The sequence below is a fragment of the Erinaceus europaeus genome, chromosome 1 (genome assembly GCF_950295315.1).
Source record: "Erinaceus europaeus chromosome 1, mEriEur2.1, whole genome shotgun sequence".
Taxonomy (NCBI): domain Eukaryota; kingdom Metazoa; phylum Chordata; class Mammalia; order Eulipotyphla; family Erinaceidae; genus Erinaceus; species Erinaceus europaeus.
In genome coordinates, this window is record NC_080162.1 from 155271112 (window position 1) to 155288997 (window position 17886).

At 37.3% G+C, this 17886-nt stretch overlaps 1 protein-coding gene across 2 annotated transcripts in view; it reads right to left on the reverse strand.

Annotated features, from left to right (window-relative positions):
- Positions 1–17886, reverse strand: part of SNTG1 (syntrophin gamma 1) — a 333984-nt gene that overhangs the window by 256041 nt on the left and 60057 nt on the right. For both annotated transcript variants that reach the window (XM_060198528.1, XM_060198531.1), the window contains one exon: positions 12101–12235. In XM_060198528.1, the coding sequence (XP_060054511.1) occupies positions 12101–12235 (135 nt within the window). The remainder of the gene's footprint in view (positions 1–12100; positions 12236–17886) is intronic.

Below are 17886 nucleotides of genomic sequence, written 5' to 3' on the forward strand. Positions count from 1 at the left end.
ATCTATACTACACCTGAGGAAGATGGGTTCTGATATTGGGGCAGCTTGGAATTCTCCTATTCATGGCCACAGAATGTGAGCTCAGGTCTACAGGGATGCAGAGCTCACATAGGCTCCTAAGCCAAATATGGGCCCCAAATCAGATCAAGTCAATTGGGTTTACAGTCAATATTTATACCCCTTTCCCATATTTGGGAGCTACTATCTTCCCTGATCCAGCTTTCTGGTCCTTTATTCAGCCACGACATCATCTCTCCAGACAATAACTTGGATCCACCTTCATATCAGAGTTCAGGCTCAGGGAAAAACAAAACAAAACAAACAAACAAAAAAACTAGTATAGCCACAGGCCCTTTGGAATATAACTAGAATATGCCTACTAGCTATTTACAAAATGGAGACCCCCCCACCCAACTCTTCATCTGCACTATTCCAGCCTTTAGGTTCATGATTACTCAACAATTTGTTTGGCTTTATAAGTTAACTCTCTTTTCAGCCACCAGGTTCCAGATGCTAGCATGATGCCAACCAGACTTCCCTGGACAGACAACCCCACCAATCTGTCCTAGAGCTCCAGTTCCCCAGAACCCTACCCCAGTAGGGAAAGAGAGAGACAGGCTCGAAGTATGGATTGACCTGTCAATGCCCATGTTCAGTGGGGAAGCCAGACTTTCCACCTTCTGTATCCCACAATGACCTTGGGTCTATACTCCCAGAGGGTTAAAGAATAGGAAAACTATCAAGTGAGGGGATGGGTTCTGGTGGTCAGAATTGTGTAGAGTTGTACCCCTTCTATCCAACGGTTCTGTCAGTGCTTCCTTTTTATAAATAAAATAAAAGAATACAAAAATGTGCAGGCAGGGACTGGAAAAATATCTCACTTGGACAGTGTGCTGCTTTGTCATGTACATGTTCCAAGTAAGAGCTCAGTCCCTACTGCTTTGAAAGAAACTTTGGTGCCATCCTCTGCCTTCTTTGTCACTATCTAGAAAAAAAGGAGGAGGAGGAGGAGGAGAAGGACAAGGAGGAGGAGAATAAGAAGGAGGAGAAGAAGAAGAAGGAGGAGGAAGAGGAGGAGGAGGAGGAGGAGGAGGAGAAGGAGGAGAAGGAGGAGGAGAAGGAGAAGAGAAGAAGAAGAAATGTAGAAGAGGAAATGTAGAAGAAGGAGGAGAAAAGTTCAGATGGAATGGAAGCTTCCAAAGACTCTCAACATAATCTATTTTTCACTAATTGTATATATACTAAAGCATTTAGATAACACCATTTGCTTGTTATAATAACTTAAATCCAGAGAATGATAATACAAAATATGGGAAGTATTCTCATTAAAAAGAATTCTCATTCCACTTGCTGGTAAGAATTCAGAATAATGGGTAGATTAATATAGAAGACTAATAATGATACTGACAATCAAAGAAGTAGTTGTATGCATATATTTTCAAGTTTGGGAGATACTCTCTGCCCTAGCCCAAATTTCTAGTTTTATCGTCAACTCTGACACCATTTTCCTAGACACTAGTTTTAGTTCACCTGGATATTAACTATCAAGCTTAGAAAAATTAAATTTATGGGCCACTTGGAACATACATACAATAAACTTCCTAGTTTTATCCCACTCCAAGATTCTTAGTCTCATATACTGTTTCTACTTTTTGGTTTCTACTGTTTATTAAACACTTTGCCCTGCTTCATATCTTACCACCTTCCAGTCACCAAGTTGCAGATGCTACTATGATTCCATCCTGACTTTCAGGGGCAGAAGAACTGGAGAAAGATTGAATCAAGCCCACAGGTCTAGCTTTTGACACCCAAGCCCCGCCTCCACCTTTCTAAACCACACTTGTCACCACTCCCATTTTCTGGGTGGCACCCTCCAGGTACCTATATAGACAGGTAGTTATAGAAGTAATAGTCAGCTCAAGTATGTAACCTTGGTAGGACTCCAATGGAGGGAATGGGAACTCAGAATTTTGGTGGTGAGAACAGTGTGGAATTATATGTCTGTTGTCCAATAATTTTGTAAATGAATATTAAATTACTAAAAAAATTGCTTAACAGAGTCATAGAGAAAGAAAAAATTGTTAGTTAGAAAGGTTTTAATTTGAATCTTTACCTTTTTTGTTTGTTTGTTTTTACTAGAACACTGCTCAGCTCTGGTTTATGGTGCTGATAGGGATTGAATGTGGAACCTTTGGTGCCTCAGACATGGAATACTTTTTGCATAACCATTAAGCAATCTCTCAGCACCTCATCTCTGTGTTTTAAAGAAGAAGAAATTAAGAAAAAAAATTATAGTAGAGCCATCTGCAGCACAGGAAATGGAACATTTAAAAAACCAATCTAAATCAAACTCTGCACTCAGGGAGACCTGTTCTGCATTTCCTGGCTGAATAACAAAGGCAAATCTGGCTTGTCACTATGTGACTTTGTGGGTCAGCCTGACCACCTGGTTGAACTCAGGGACAAACATAATGTGGGTGGGTGGGGAATAAGCCTAGGGAGGTCAAATTTGGATGCGTAGTCCCAGTGTTTTATATTCCCATGTATGTATTTGCGTGGTTTGATATTTGCTTTTAATTAATAAAAATTTCTAAGCACCAATATTGTTTTAGACCACACTGATGGCAACCTGATGGACTGATTTGCTTGTAAAGGCTTTTATATTTTCTTTTAAAATAACACAAACACTATAGTGTATCTATGCAATGAAACATTATTCACCTTTAAAATAAATGAGCTCTGTTAGGGATAGCACAGAGGTACAATAAGATCCTGGAAATAGAGATAACTTCTGCTGTACCACATCTGCACACATGTTCCCTATGTCAGCGGGATTGTATGGGAAAGAATTGCGTGGGAAGCAGAGGAACACAAGAAAGGTACTTTGCATGCAGTAGGAGGAGTTTCCTTAAGGAAAATACACCTGGCAGTTTCAGCAGGTCAATAATAGTTGGCCTGGGTGTGATGATATCATATGGGCTTTCAGAGAAAGGGACCTTTGCAAGACTCTCAGGCATGCTCTCTCCCCGTGCTATTTTCTGTACTTTAATTTCACTTCTGTACTTTAATTTCACTTCTGTACAACTTCCACCTTACAATTTAATAAAAGAAGATTAGAATGTGCCTACCAATCACGAGTGTTATCTTGTAACTCCATGATGGATTTATGGCGAGATAGCTGGGAAAGGTCCCAGATAACCCCCTGCTCCCACAACATACCCATTTCCAAATAGACATGGAGAAGACTCAAATATATATTCCTAAGTAAAATAACCCAGTCTGAAAGGGATGCATGTTCTGATGTCATTTATGTGATATCAATAAACATAACTATAGAGACAATGAAATCATCTGAATTTGCTAGGAGTTCTAGGAAAAGAAGGAAAGACCTAAGAACTGAAGCACAGGGAATTTATGGGTGAACAGAATATCATTTATTATTATTTTTTTTCCTCCAGGGTTATTGCTGGGGCTCAGTGCCTGCACAAATAATCCACTACTCCGGGCAGCCATGCTTTTTCCATTGTTGTTGTTGATATTATTGTTGCTGTTGCTACTGTTGTTACTGAATAGGACAGAGAGAAGTTGAGAGGGGAGGGGAAGACAGAGAGGGAGAGAGAAAGATAGATACCTGCAGACCTGCTTAACCACCTGTGGAGAGACTACCTTTCAGGCAGGAATTGGAGGCTCTAACCAGGATCCTTAAACAGGTCCCTGTGGGTAACACCATGTGCACTTAACCCACTGTGCTACCGCCCAACCCCCAGAATGATTCTTTACACTATTGTAGTGAATGTATAATATTATATACATATCAAATTCCTATAACTTTATAGAACAAGGAAAAAAACTTTATTATAAGCAGATACAAAAGTCATTTAGGAAGTTAGAGGCTCTAAACAAGGAATTCAGACTATGATGAAACAATCTAATTTATTACAACTATGTGTTAACACCTCAGTGATGGAACTAGAAGGAAAATGTGCTGACCTAAGTAATTTTGGAAATGAGTTGAATCTTTATGACCAAGACTAAAAGGCGATGACCAAAGGACCTGTCCATGCCATTGGACTCTAGTCAATACAGTTGTTTCACATGAGAGTATAGGAAAATAAATATGACATACCTACATATTGAAATTTTAACATTAAGGAAATTAACAGAATAAACTAATTTCTTGCTCTTGGAATGAGAATTTACAGATATGCAAGAAGGAAAGGCTAGAAAATTCTATGGTTTAATTGAAGGCAGTTGGAGACTTTCATATGAATCTATATTTATTTTAATATAGCTAGAGATGTCAACATACACAAATATTTATAAACATTAATTTCCCTGGTATTGTTGTCTTTTAAAAAAGGTGGTAGCACACTTGGTTAAGTGGACATAGTAATAAGGACAAGCACCCCCTAAAAAATGACTGCCAGGAGCAGTGGATTCATAGTGCCAGGGAGACAGAGAGAGATATTTGCATTGCTTCAACCCTTGTGAAGCTTTTCCTCTCTAGGTGGAAACGAGGGGCTTGAATCCAGGTCCTAAAGCAGGTTAATGTACTAGAGGGAAAACACAAAATGGAACTTGAGCTGGGTGGAACTTATTATACCCAAGCAAGCAAGGTACTCTGGAATGGAAGGGGAGGGGAAGATGAAGAGAAACTTGGGTTCCCTTACATGAAGATGGAAAAGGATCTAAGTTGGGGTGAGAATGTGCTGCAGCAAACTTCCATGAGGAGATGAGAAATTACACAATAATGTATTTAAGATTGTCATCATAAACATGTCATGTAAAATAGTTTTTTTTCAATGTTTTCCACTGATTAAAAATATATTTAGAATCTAGATATAATTTCCCAATCTTTGATTCAATTAAAATACTGTATTGCTATTATGTGTTTAGTCTTCTTTGCTTTGCTCCTATTTCATCTTCAGACTTAAAATGAGTTAAAAGTATTACAGCTGCCCTACAATGCTCAGAGGAAAAAAAAAATCTATATCAGAACTAGGAAAATCTGTGGTTTGATGACATTCTTTTTAACTTTTTTAATTTGATAAGATGAAGAAATAGAAAGTGGGGGTGGGGGGGGACAGAAAAGTAGACAGAGATACAGCTGCAGCACTGTTTCACCACTTGTGAAGCTACCCCTCTGCAGGTGGAGACCAGGTGTTTGGACTCTGATTCTTGAGCAGAGTAATGTGTGCACTCAAGTGGGTATGCTACGATGTGGCCCTTGATGCTATTCTTCTTAAGTATTTCCAGTGAGGAATTCTGGAACCAACTTTTGCCCCATTCTCTTCCTATACCTCCTCATGCCAACATTAAGGGCATCTTGGCTCAGGAAACACAGGATACCCTCCACACTTCATTCATAAATATGAGATCAAATACAAAAGGGATCAGGGCTAAACCAATAGTTTCTGTGTAAATTTTACTCACCAATAACTTTATATCCCTCTAAAGCTGACTTGTGGAAATCAAACTCATGTATTTAGAACAGATCATACTTATGCATGTTCTAATAAACAATTATTGGCCTATCTTTTGAAAATATACACACATATAGTTGCTTATATTTGTGTGTGTGTGTGTGTGTGTGTGTGTGTGTCTGTCTTATCCTGGATGGATAAGAGAATTGACTACTAGTGGGCACCTTGTCCTGTTTTAGTGTAATGCCTCTTAGATTATATTTTTCATAGGTGATGAATCTCACCTCAGATCTCTGTGACTTCCATTTTATTATATTATGTCTCGGTTTTATTATTGATTTTAAAAAACCAAAAGCAGGTATCACCTTCAAGAAGTTATGGCTTCATTAATGGAGTTGTAAATTATGTTTTCTCCATCAAAAACAAGCAAAGTGTTTTGTTGCTTTTGTTTTATTTTGTTGATTCTGAACTCTAATGATGACCATTAGAAGTTACTGAGGGGCTGATTATGTCACTGTTATGAAGATCTGGTGGTTCTCCTGTATTTAGAGTTTAATCTCCAAGATTTATTTATCACTTACCATCAGTACCTTTGAAACTTGTGTCTCTGAGATAAAATGTGTAACCATCTAAAGAGGATACTAGCCCTAGGACATTATCATTATCTCTGATTTAGGAAGGTAGATCATCAGAAGATAATAAGGACTGAATATTTGATCTCTGAGCACAAAGGAAGATGACCACTTTCTTTTATGTTAACTGAAGCTTTAACATCTCTATCTGGCAACCCTCATGTATCATTCTTATCTGCAATCATTGCACTATCTGCATCTCAAGAATAGAGCTGTTGCTAGCTTCATTTTGTTAGTTTACAGATTGCCACAGATGGAGCTGGTTTCATCTGGTCTGAAATCAATGTTAAGATGTAACCTGGACAATCTTAGAACAAACCATAGATTGTTTCAGAAAAGTAGCAAAGGCACTATGCCAAAAATCTGGCCCCTATGAGTTGAAGTTGCATTAACTGTATTAACCATTTCAACTTTTCTTCTTTAGCTGAAAGTCACTGGCAAGTCACAAAGTTTCATATTTTTCCAGCTGATTAAGATTTTGCCACATTGTCAACCTGCAATAGGAGTAAGAGCATCAGATGAACCAGTCTGACAATACCACTTTCCTCAGCCCAGAACACTGCCTTAGTTCTGCTGTAAACTCTACAGTTCACCATGCATTAGGGACAAGGTAGGTTTAAGCAAGTCTAGTTTAGATAAATGACTCCTCTTAACTATTAAACCCATACTAAAAGTTCAAGATTTCAGTTCTATCAAGATTTCAGTTCTACCGCCCGACTCCCGGAATTTCCCTTTTCTAAGCAGTCTTTGATAACACTCGAGTGTTCTGTACATTTTACCTCATAGTTGTGAGAACGGTCTTTCTCAACAAAACAGGAGATAATAAGTGTTAGTGAGGATATGGAAGAAAAGGAACTCTTACACTGTTGGTGATAATGCAAACTGGTATAAGCGCTGTAGAAAACAATACTGAGAGCCATTAAACAAATAAACATGGAAATAGCTCATGAATTGGCAATCCCACTTTTAGGCATATATAAAAAGGATATGAGCATACTAAATGAAAAATGATACATGCACTCCTATCTTCATAGCTACTTTATTCATAATAGCCAAAGAGTGGAAGTAAACTAATGCCCACTATTGGACAACCAGATAAAGAAAGTATGGGTTATAAATTCAAAGTATGGGATATAAATTCAATATAAATTCAATACACTACAATTAAATAAGACAATTTCTTGCCCTTTGGGGCTAATTTGGAATAATGGGATAATAATGGAATCAAAGGTGATTGTGTTTAGTGAAATTAAGGAGAGGGTATTCTGCAACAGGGAGGTTTTCTTCATGTGTGTAGAAATGTTTCCCCCACATTGGGTGGGGGAAACAGCATAGTGGTTATGCAAACAGAGTCTCATGCCTGACTGTCCTAAATCCCAGGTTCAATCCTCCGCACTACCATAAACCAGAGCTGAGCAGTGCTCTGGTGTTTCTCTCTCTGTGTGTGTCTCTCTAAAAAAAATAAAATAAATAAAGTTTTAAGAAAAATTTTTAAAAAGAATTGAAACACATGGACTTGCAAAAAAATCAATAATGACCAAACTTCTACTAAGACATTGTGAGAATGATGGGGTTATCACTGGGGAGGGATTGCACAGGGAGAGAGACACAAATTTTGATGGTGAATGAGATGTGAAACTATAGCTGATAACCTTATAATCATGCGTACCACTATTAAATCATTTATAAAAATTTAAAAAAGGAATGTTTCATTTCCCTCCTTGTTGAATATTTGAAGGATTTTTCCTTCCAATTTTCACTGTGGTAAATTGATCAAACTCTTTGATATAAACCTCATAATACTATGGTAATTCCTGTACTATGAGTACCCTTGGAGTTTTAACTCACAGATTTGTTAACACAGAAAGAACCTTCAGCAATTTGTTATTTACAGTTCAGGGTTTTCTGTCCTGACCCTGTTTTACACTATTGCATCTCTGCTCTTGTTAGAAGCAGTTTCCTATATTGACTTGTATTTCTCATATTGATGTCATCTATTTTTCCATATTATCACTTCTCCCAGGGATTCAGGAAGAAATCTTCATTTTTTCAGACCACTCAGTTTTGTAAAAAAAAAAAAAAAAAATCTATATTTTATTTTTAAATGGCTGAGAAACCAGAAAATCACTCAGTTCTTGCATGTGTGGTATCAGAGTTTGAAATGGTTCCTTGGTTATTCCTTGCTCTACCACTGACATATCTCTTTAACCCTGATGTTCAAGTATTTCTATGAAGGAGGAGTAGTGACTTCCAAATTCCTTACATGTAAAACCAGAAGTTGGAAGTTTCCTGAAGTTTGTATGTATTCTGAGTGTCCCACAATTCTCCCATGACCATTTGAGGATTTCCTACCTAGCAATGGTTCCTGTAGTCATTTCTGTACATAGCCTCTGGCTTGGCAAGCTGTGAATTTCTGTATTTGTCTGCCTGTCATTTGTTGTAGTTGTTGTTTGTTTGCTTTAGTTTGGTTTTGTTTTTGCATCCAGGGTTATTGCTAGGGCTCAGTGCTTCCATGCTGAGTCCACTGTTCCTGGTGGCCATTTTTTCCATTTTCATTGGACAGGACAGAGAGAAATTGAGAGAGTAGGGCAATATAGAAAGGGAGAGAAAAAGACACCTGCAGACTGGCTTTACCACTTGTAAAAGGAACCCTCCCCTCTGCCTGGCAGGTGGGGAGTCAAGAGCTCAAACCAGAATTCTTGCTTGGATCATTGTGCTTTTACTGTGTGTGCTTAACTTGGTGCGACACCTCCAGGACCTGTCTTTTAATCTTAGGGGAGTGATCTGCAGTGTGTTGTCCCATCTTTTTATGCAACCAAGAGGAATTTAGGATTTTCAAGTCCAGTCAGCTTTTATTTGGTGTAGACATCAAAGAAATTTCTAAGATTTTTTGACATGGAGCCAGAAAGTGGCAGTCCCCAGTTTATACTTGTCACTGAATACAATAAATAGTAGAAACTATATATTGTAAACTTACACTTTTGTGACATACTATCAATAACAAACGGAATACTTTTAAAAATAATACATTACTATAAATCAATGTTGTGCATACACTAGAATTTATTTACCTGTACACAATTTGGGGGGCTGGTGGTGGTGCACTTTGCTGAGTGCACAGGTTACTATGTGCAAGGACCTGGTATTGTGTCCCCAGCTCCCACCTGCAGGGGAAAAGCGTTGTGAGTGGTGAAGCAGTGTTGCAAGTGTCTCTCTGTTTCTCTCCCTCTCTATCAGACCCTCCCTCTCAATTTATGCCTGTTTCTATCCAATAAATAAATAAAGATAATAAAAAGAAAAAAGTTTTTTAAAAGTCACAATTTGGTTTTAGCTATTCCTGTTATGTCTTCTTATAAATAATTGTTTCATTATTTGGGACAAATCTCAAAGTTCATTGAATTTAGGGCAAGTTTATATTTAATTTTATGCAACATTATTAAGTTGTTTACTAAAGTGTTCAATTTATATTTCAGAACATGATGATTCTAGATGTACTACATATTTGACAATGTTCTTGTTCAAGTCAGTGTAATTGTTGTATATTATGTGGTTTGAATTTGACCTGCAATTCCTTGATGAGTGATAAATTAGAAGGTCTTTCTTGTGTATTTCTTAGATATTTTCCTATCTTATTTTACAAAGTCTCTGCAGGTCTTTGCTCATTATTTTAATTGGGTTGTTTGTACCATGCCATGTACAATTTTTCATTTTCACTCATATATTTGTTTGTTCTCTACTATTTATTGAAAATATTTAATTTCCCTTTGAACTCATTTGTTATCTACACATACACACACACACACACACACACAAATTGACCATGATACTAGGGAATATAGGGCAGTAAGAATAACCAGGTATTCTTTTTTCCACATGACTAGCAATCAAAATGATTGAATTGCTTGAATGCAATTACTTTGGGACTCTAGGGTCCACTGAAAAGATAACTTTCAGATGAAAGCTTAGATAATGAATTATGTCTAATTTTGGTGACTCTCAGTTTTAAAAATAGTAGCAAATACCCACCCACCTCCCAGTAACTACCTTAGTGACTGGCAACTATACAGTTATTTCTGGAGCAGCTTGCAGAAAACTAATAGCAGGTAGGGTGTGTAATAAGGACCTTCTAATGCAAATATTGGGGATCAGTATAGACCAATGAAAAAGAATAGAGGACCTGGAAATAAACCCTTAATGTGTAGTCATATTTTTTCTAGAAGAGTAGGTACCAAGTCATATGTCACTAAAAAAATATAAAAAAAGATTGAAAACAAGACTCACTTAGAAGAAAACATAGGAGAAATGATTCATGACATTTGATTTAGCAATGATTTCACATACAAAAACCCAAACAAGTACAGTCAACAAAATAAATAGAAACTGAACATTATCAAATTAAACTTTTGTGCATCAAAGGAAGTAATCATCAGCATAAAATGGTACTTAAAAGGTAAAGATAATATTTAAAAATCAAATATCTGGTAAGGGATTAAACAAAAATATTGTATATAATCACCAGTCTATGTGTTAATTCCAATTCTGAGAAAAGACACAAAAGTATTGAAAATAGTGACTCAGATATAGGACATAGAGATATGGAGAGAGGAGAGGAAGACAGAGAGAGGAAGAGAAAGACACCTGCAGACCTGCTTCACCGCCTGTGAAGCGACTCCCCTGCAGGTGGGGAGTCAGGGGCTTGAACCCTGATCCTTCCACCAGTCCTTACACTTTGCACCACCTATGCTTAACCTGCTGCACTACAGCCTGACTCCCGAAGAAAGTGTTTCTTATAAATGAAACTCAGGTCTTGTACTATGGGCACTTAACCGACCCCCCCCCACCACCCCACGCCCTCCGTATTTTATTAACTAAAAAGAAGAAGGGCAATCTTGGAGGAACTATTTAATCAGCCACGACAGGCTGAGTCATGATTCAGGATGATTTAAATGGACTGTGACAAAAGAATAGTTAACGGTCTGCAAAATGTCCATTATCTTTTGTTAGAGAGGGATATTGATTTAGAACCTGATGTAACTCCCATAGGAGTAAGAAGTGACGTAGAAACTCAAGAGTTCAGCGTTATTCTCAACCAACACAACACTCCAAGGTAGACCTATTAATAAGCAACAGATTAAATCTTTGTGCTAAATAGCTAAAAAATATCTGGGGAATCCAGGGAGCTAACTGCTAGATCATATATGGCAGTATTGTTAATATGCTGTCTTTAGTGTTATTTCATAATGAAAAGTATACTCTAAAAATTTGCCTTGTTTTATAACAAAATTCTTTTATTAAATGTAGTCTAATTTCACCTACAAATGTCTTTAACTTTACTTTGAGCTAATAAGCAGACCAACAGTTTTGAGGGACTAAATGACTATTTTAATATTAACTATATATGTCACTTTATTGGGAAATATTACAAGATTATTGAAACAGGTGTACATTTTTATATCTCCCCAAGACAGGTGTCAGTATACAGTAACATCCACCATTTTCCCTTCTGAGATTGGTTAGCAGTAGCAGCATACTATGCCAATAAGTTTGAGCACTAGACACAACTTTCTATAATATTTCATCGGAGTTCTATCAAACGGATTAATTCACGTATCATCTCCTAGGTGAAAAGCACTGCCTACCTACAATACTCTGCTTCCCAGAGGTTTTGAGAGAAGCTTCTTCATCTTTATACCATCTCCAACAGTTCAATATAATGAGTGATAAGATCAGATTGGGATTGACTAAAAATACTCTGATTTCCATGTAAAAATGTGGAGTGAACCCTTTCATGGGCAGAAAATACAATTGTTACTGAGATCACAAAGTGATAACTAGGAGCTGGAGACAGACCTAAATATAGACTTTGGACCCAAGTCTGGGAACTCACTAGGAAGACTGTAGCCTTATCAAGTAGAACAAATGTTACCTGCAAGAACATGAATTAAACTCTGAGAGTAAAAGACAAATAGGTTAAGAGTTTTCTGTGAACTACCATCTTAATGAACAAAAACCAAAAATACTTTAACAGAAGGAAAAGCTACTTACACCAGAATAGAAAGGCTCACCAGACACACATATCACATCCTGCTCTTGAATCATCAAAATATCTTTGGCTAGGTGCAGCCGGACTTTGAAAGGTTCCTGATTACCATCCTGCAGCAAACAAATCCCTGTCTTTGTCTTCAGTCAGAAATAAAAAAAAGCAAAATAGAGAAAAATATACTTAGTTTACAGTTTATAGTGTATGGCTTACCCACAACAAATACCAAGCTATATTTAAGAGTAGGACAGTATACTTGATAAGTCTGGAATTTCAGATGTAATACAGGCCCATAGAAGAGGACACTCATTTTCTATAAATATTAAACAATGGAGATTATTTCAGAAAGTCCACAGAAATTTTTTAAGTATATGAACAATATCTCAAATATTATATTTGAAATTTTGGTTAGTACACATTCAGCCCTATACACTGTTCCTTCAATGATTCGATTCAATTTTAGAACAAAAGAAACCTCCTATAGTGATCTTTCCATCCTTCCAATTCCGTGGCTTTCTGCATATATCACATAACTTTACATCTTAAAGAGTCAGTAGGGGTAGGCAGATAAGCTGTATTAGAGTGTAAAACTTGCATGCTTGAAGTCCCAGAGACCTCATGTCTAGTCCCTGGCACTGCTTCTCTCTCACTTATTCTATCATAAACTTCATGAGACTAAAATATGTTGGAAAGTATCAAGCAAGAGAATAAAAAATGTGTTCACATATTCTCATCTCTGACCTCCACCTTTTTATCATACCTAATCATTTCTCTCTTCCTCTGTACAGATGATGAAATAAAAATAAGGGAGAAAGTGGATTTCTTAAATTAACACAGTTATAAACACAGCCTGTTTATAAAACCTGATTTTAAAAAATTCATAATCCACTTTCACATACACTTTTGTTAATTATAAAAGCATCCTGTGAAGATTTATGACTTGCATTACATAGCTTTAAACTGAACTTTGAACAAAATAAAATAAAATACTAAAGTAAAATAACTACACCTTGGTACTCACTGAAGGCCATGATTATTGCCAGTCCTAAAATATATTATTGTATCTGTAAAAATGAGGTGACTAGCATTTTACTAATATATATGTTTATATGCACATTTAAAATACTATTGTTTTCACTCCAGGCTTATGTCTGGGGCTTGGTGCCTGAACTATGAATCCACTGCTTCTGGAGGCCTTTTTTTTTCTCTCGTTTTTTTTTTTTTTTTTTCCGTGTGTGTGTGTGTGTGTGTGTGTGTGTGTGTGTGTGTGTGTGTGTTTAAATTGGATAGGACAGAGAGAAATTGAGAGGGGCAAGGAAGATCAGAAGAGAAATCTAGATACCTGCAGACCTGCTTCACAGTTTGTGAAGAGACTCCCCCTGCAGGTGGGGAGCTGGGAGCTCGAACCCAGATCCTTGTGCTGGTCCTTGAGCTTCATACTATGGATGCTTAACCCGATGCACCACCACCCGACCCCCTAAAATACTATTTGTTTATAGAATATGAATCTGAATTGGAAAAATAAATAGAGTATATAGAAACATTCATTTTGAATAGGGAGTGTTTAGAACTGGTGAAAACAAAAAGGATTAGAGTCACAGTTGCTACAGGAGATCAAAGAAGATGGATACAGCTATTTGAGAGTACTCTCCTGACTGAGGGCAGCATTGCTTGAATGCATGAGTCAGTAATGAAATATTTCTCCATGTTTCTTTTTTGGTGTATTTTTAATAACCCTTTTAGGGAAAGGGTGCCCGAAAATGTGAACTACTCTCATAGACAGATTAAGAATAGGTGGACCGACCAGTCAACGCCCATGTTCAGCGGGGAAGCAATTACAGAAGCCAGACCTTCTACCTTCTGCATCCCTCAACGACCCTGGGTCCATGCTCCCAGAGGGATAGAGAATGGGAAAGCTATCAGGGGAGGGGGTGGGTTATGGGGATTGGGTGTTGGGAATTGTGTGGAGTTGTACCCCTCCTACCTTATGCTTTTGTTCACTAATCCTTTCTTAAATAAAAAATTTAAAAAAAAAAAAAAGAATAGGTGAACAGAGATGACTTCAAATTCTGATTTGTACTCAGACTTCTAGACTCTAGATTTTTGCATTTACAATACAATATTTATTTTAGTATTTAAATAATGTTTGCAAGAGGTTTTCATGAACATGAGAGAATGCGAACTACCTCAGGATTTCGGGCATGCAAACTCTGGGCTCTATCAGTTTAGCTGTTTACTGTGTCACTAGACACCAGATCTAATACTTCCCCCATCTCTCTTTCTCTGTCTCTCTCTCTCAAAATATTTTATTTATGTATTAATGAGGAAGTTAGGAGAGAGAGAGACCCCAGACATCACTCTGGTGCTTCTGCTGCTGGGCATTGAACTTGGAACCTCGTGCTTGAGAGTCCAGTGCTTTATCCACTGTGCCACCTCCTGGAACACAGATATAGTACTCTTAAACATTTTCCTTGGGCAGAGATTACTTGGCGGCTGTGATTCCCAGCCCTCTTGTATAACATGATGTGATTATTAGTGTCTTTCATCTAATAGCAATTTGCTTATTAAGAAAAGGGAGGCAAAGGAGTTCTGAGAAGAATTTCTTCTTGAAACAAGTTGCTCTTTAAATAGTAAAATTTGATAGTGGAGGGGAAAATTGAGTAAAAGACTATTCTGTACCCAATAAAGGATTTTATCATCAAAGTCATGCTACTGAGAATGTGTATTTATTTATTTATTTTTCCACCAGAGTCATCTCTTAGGCTTGGTGCCTGCACAATGAATCCACCACTTCTGGTAGCCAGTTTTCCCTCTTTTTAATTTTTTTTGTAAGACAAAGAGAAATTAAGAGGAGAGGAGGAGATAGAGACAGTTGCCTGCAGCTCCATTTCACTACTACTGAAACTTCCCCCTGCATATTTGGTGGGGTTAGCAAAAGAGTGGGTTGCAGACTTGAAACTAGGTCCTTGTACATGGTAACATGTGTCCTTAATAGAGCACATCACTTCTAGGCCCTTATCGATTGATGTTATATATCTTAATTATGTAAAAGACAATACTTTTAAAAGCTAGTGGTTAACTTATTTCTATAAGTTAATATAATAATGAAATGTAATTATGAATTCTCATGGATTAAAACCAAATATTATTATTATTGTTATTATTATCATTACTATTATTATATTACCAACAGGGTTGCTGCTAGGGCTTGGTGCTGGCACTGAGTCCACCAATCCTGGCAGCTATTTTTCCTTTTTTTTTTTTCCCTTTCTACTTTATTTAAAAAGACATGGAGTAACTGAGGAGGAGGGTAGATAGAGAGGGAGAAAGATAACCCATGCAAGGATCTGGGTTTGAGCCCTCAGCTCCCCACCTACAGGGGAGAAGCTTCACAAGAAGTGAAGCAGGTGTGCAGGTGCCTTTCTCTCTCCCTCTCTATCTTCTCTTCTCAATTTCTCCCTGCCCTATCCAATAAAATGGAAACAAAAATGTCTGCTCTGCAGAAGCAGTAGATTCATAATGCTGGCACCAAGCTTTTGTGATAACCCTGGAGGCAAGAAAGAAAAGAATAAAAAGAGAGAGGGAGAAAGATAAACCTGCTTCACCACTGTTGAAGCTTCCCCTTGCAGGTGGGAAACAGGGGCTCAAACCTGGGTCCTTGTGCTTAGTGGCATGTGCATTTTAGTAGATTGTGCCACCACTCAACCCTCCGAAAACAAACCTTTTTAATATCATCGTGGTGATTGAACTCATTCTTATGCTTATACTTTTCAGGTGAGTAATCTCCCTGGACCATTTTTTTTTATTATTATTTTAGTGGGAGAGAGAGAGAGAGAGAAAGAGGGGTGAAGGTGGGGGCAATGTTTCAGCTATTTATGGAGTTCAACTTTTTTTTTTTTTTTGTCTTTGTGTTTGTCTTTGTTACTGTTATGTGCTAGCAGGACAAAACCTTGGGTCTCATACCTTAAAGTTTGTGCTCTACTATTAGCCAATCCCCCAGTCCTAAATTCCCTGTTTAATTTTTGTTCTGACTGGGACTTCACTTTTTCAGGTTGACTTTTTCAGACAGAAGGAGAAAGACAAAAACAGAGAGAGTGAAACAGAAAGACACTAGAGCACCAAAGCTTTTCCCAAGTTCAAACCTGGGTGTGTCACATGGCAGAAACAGCTGCACTATTTAGTCGAATTATTTTGCTGACTAGATTTCTTAAAGAATTTATAATTAGGTTAAGCCTAGTATCTAAATGGAACTTTAAAAAAGCTGACTGTCATTCATTTTCTACTTAAAGGTTCAGGCTGATTTAATTTAGATCCTGATCCATCAAAGAACGTAAATTGTGTTTTGCTTTTATTTTTGTTTGGTTTGATTTTGGAGAGAGACGAAGGCAGAGAGGGAGGGGGGGAGGGAAGAAGTGAGAAGGAGAGACAGGGAGAGAGGCAGAGAGAAACAGAGAGAGAAACTTCCTTCATTATTGTGGGGGCCAGACTCAAACCTCATTTGCACGAATGACAAAGAAGCACACGAGTGAACTATTTCATCAGCCTCATTAATTGTGATTTTGTTATTTTTAAATCTCTGTTCCTTTAATCTTAAATGTGTCTATTGAGGCATCAGATGTTAAGAAAGATCAAACTACTAAAAAAGTCAAACTAGACAGAGATCGTAACATGCCCTGGGAACATTCTTATATCTCAAATACATTTATATTTTTCTCGGCAAATATAATTTGATTTGGTGGGTAAACTTTTAATTTTTAATGATATGTGGTTCCTTATACTGTGGAATATTATGAATACTGCCATTTGCTATAAATTTAGGTAAATTCTAACTACAGGACTTGATTATCCTGGAAATCTTTGGAGAACACACCATTCACAGATAGTTTCTTATTTTTATGAACTTAGAGTTCTCATTAATACAAGTGGTAAGCTAATGACTTATTAGCATTATATTCTGTCAAAAACATGTCATTATTTGAACAGATTTTTTTTCTGTATCACATTGTTTATACTATATTGATCTCTCAAGAATTTTTTTTTTAATTTATGTTATTGGATAGAGACAGAGAGAAATTGAGAGAGAAGGGGGAGACAGAGAGGAAGAGAGACAGAGAGATACCTGCAGACCTGCTTCACCACCTGTGAAGTGGTTCCCCTGCAGGTGGGGAGCCAGGGGCTTGAACCGGGATCCTAACCAGTCCTTAACCTTTGCGTCTCGTGCGCTTAACCCGCTGCGCTACTGCCCGACTCCCTCTCAAAAAGTTTTTTTTTTAACTTTTTTTTATATTTATTTTATTTATTTTTTCCCTTTTGTTGCCCTTGTTGTTTTATTGTTGTAGTTATTATTGTTGTTGTTGTTGTTGGATAGGACAGAGAGAAATGGAGAGAGGAGGGGAAGACAGAGAGGAGGAGAGAAAGATAGACACCTGCAGACCTGCTTCACAGCCTGTGAAGCGACTCCCCTGCAGGTGGGGAGCCGAGGTTCAAACCGGGATCCTTATGCCTGTCTTTGTGCTTTGCGCCACCTGCGCTTAGCCCACTGTATTACAGCCCGACTCCCTCAAGAAGTTTTTAATAAAAACAATATTTTAAAAATTATTAACCTATATGACCTTGTATAGTATCTTAATTACAGATTCACTGATTGAATCATAGTCATGGCTTATAATTATATGAAAAACAGGATTAAATTGTATTTTTTAATTATTAAGCACTTTTATAGAACTATGTGTGCTTTCATTGTCAACTTGAATATGTGGAATATACTTGCGGAAATACAGATATGGAATGC